Source organism: Callithrix jacchus, chromosome Y (assembly GCF_049354715.1).
Source record: "Callithrix jacchus isolate 240 chromosome Y, calJac240_pri, whole genome shotgun sequence".
NCBI lineage: Eukaryota > Metazoa > Chordata > Mammalia > Primates > Cebidae > Callithrix > Callithrix jacchus.
This window is the reverse complement of record NC_133525.1, coordinates 339,011-340,406: the sequence shown is the minus strand read 5'-3', so window position 1 is coordinate 340,406 and position 1,396 is coordinate 339,011. Positions and strand designations below refer to the sequence as shown.

At 43.8% G+C, this 1,396-nt stretch overlaps 1 protein-coding gene across 1 annotated transcript; it reads left to right on the top strand.

Moving 5' to 3' along the window:
- Nucleotides 1-556: 556 nt before the first annotated feature.
- LOC144581268 (histone H3.1-like) lies at nucleotides 557-1,037 on the top strand. Its single transcript, XM_078364396.1, has one exon. The coding sequence runs from the start codon at nucleotides 583-585 to the stop codon at nucleotides 988-990; it is 408 nt and encodes a 135-aa protein (XP_078220522.1). The 5' UTR covers nucleotides 557-582; the 3' UTR covers nucleotides 991-1,037.
- The last annotated feature ends 359 nt before the right edge of the window (nucleotides 1,038-1,396 follow it).

Here is a 1,396-nt window from a genome sequence, read left to right as displayed (position 1 = left end):
GCAATAGAAGAAAAAGAGAAAGGTCTAAAATCAATGACGTAAATGTTCACCTAAAGAAGATTGAAAACACACACACACGCACACACAGACACACAGAGCAAAGAAAACTCCAACGAAGTAGTAAGAAGAAAACAATAAAGGTAAAATAAACCAAATTGAAGACAGACAAAATAATAGAGAAAACTAACAAAGCAAAGAAGCTGGTTGTTTTAAAATATCAAAATTAATAAACCTTAAGCTACTCTGATCATGAAAAAGAGAGGAAACACAAATGGTCAGTATCAATATCAGAAGTGAAAGCGAAGTGAAACTATCACTACAGATCCTGCAGACGTGAAAAGGATAATAAGAGACTATCATAAAAAACGTCATGGTGACGAATTCTGCAACTTAGATGACATGAACAAAGTATCTGAAAAATACAACAAAAACTAACACAAATGTTGCAGAAAATGTGTCTCAGAAAATTAAAAGATACATTAAACAAAAGAATATGCAAGCCACAGCCTGACAGAAAATGGTCATAAATCTATTTTCAGTAAAGAGCCTGATTTAGGGCTTTGTTTTTTCAGTTAGTTCACAATGGCACGTACTAAGCAGACTGCACGTAAGTCCACTGGGGGGAAAGCGCTGCGGAAGCAGCTGGCTACTAAGGCAGCTCGGAAAAGCGCTCCAGCCGGCGGCGTGAAGGAGCCGCACCGCTACCGGCCCGGCACCATGGCCCTGCGCGAGATTCGCCGCTACCAGAAGTCAGCCGAGCTGCTGATCCGAAAGTTGCCTTTCCAACGACTGGTGCGAGAAATTGCTCAGGACTTCAAGACTGACCTGCGCTTTCAAAGCTCCGCGGTGCTGGCCCTGCAGGAGGCGTGCGAGGCCTACTTGGTGGGGCTCTTTGAGGACACCAACCTGTGCGCCATCCACGCTAAGCGGGTGACTATCATGCCCAAGGACATTCAGCTCGCTCGCTGCATTCGTGGGGAGAGAGCGTAAAGCTTTCTGGGCAGTAATTAAATCCAACTCACAAAGGCTCTTTTAAGAGCCGCCTACTTTTACCCGAAAATAGCTGTGATTAACTGATCTAATTCTGTGAAAGTTAATGTTGATTGCGGTACTTACATACTCATTCGATTGTCCAAAGTTGATGGCTAGCTTACTATATCGCCTGTTTTCTCTCGGACGTGCGAGATTGTAAGCGTGTTCGTGTTCATTAACTGGGTGTTGGGGGTTTGCTGCTTGGAGTTGGTAGTGGAATAGGACACATGGGTTCATTTTATAGAAGGCTTGGGTTTCGAACTTTAGTCACGTTATCTGTGTACACCCATCATAGAAGGGATTTCTTGAAACTGTATTTGTAGTTAATCCCTTTGGGCCCTTGTAGTGTTCGCGCCAAGGGCTC

Bases quoted from the DNA above. Each gene is read 5' to 3' on its own strand.
- LOC144581268 (XM_078364396.1), top strand. From the start codon at position 583: ATGGCACGTACTAAGCAGACTGCACGTAAGTCCACTGGGGGGAAAGCG.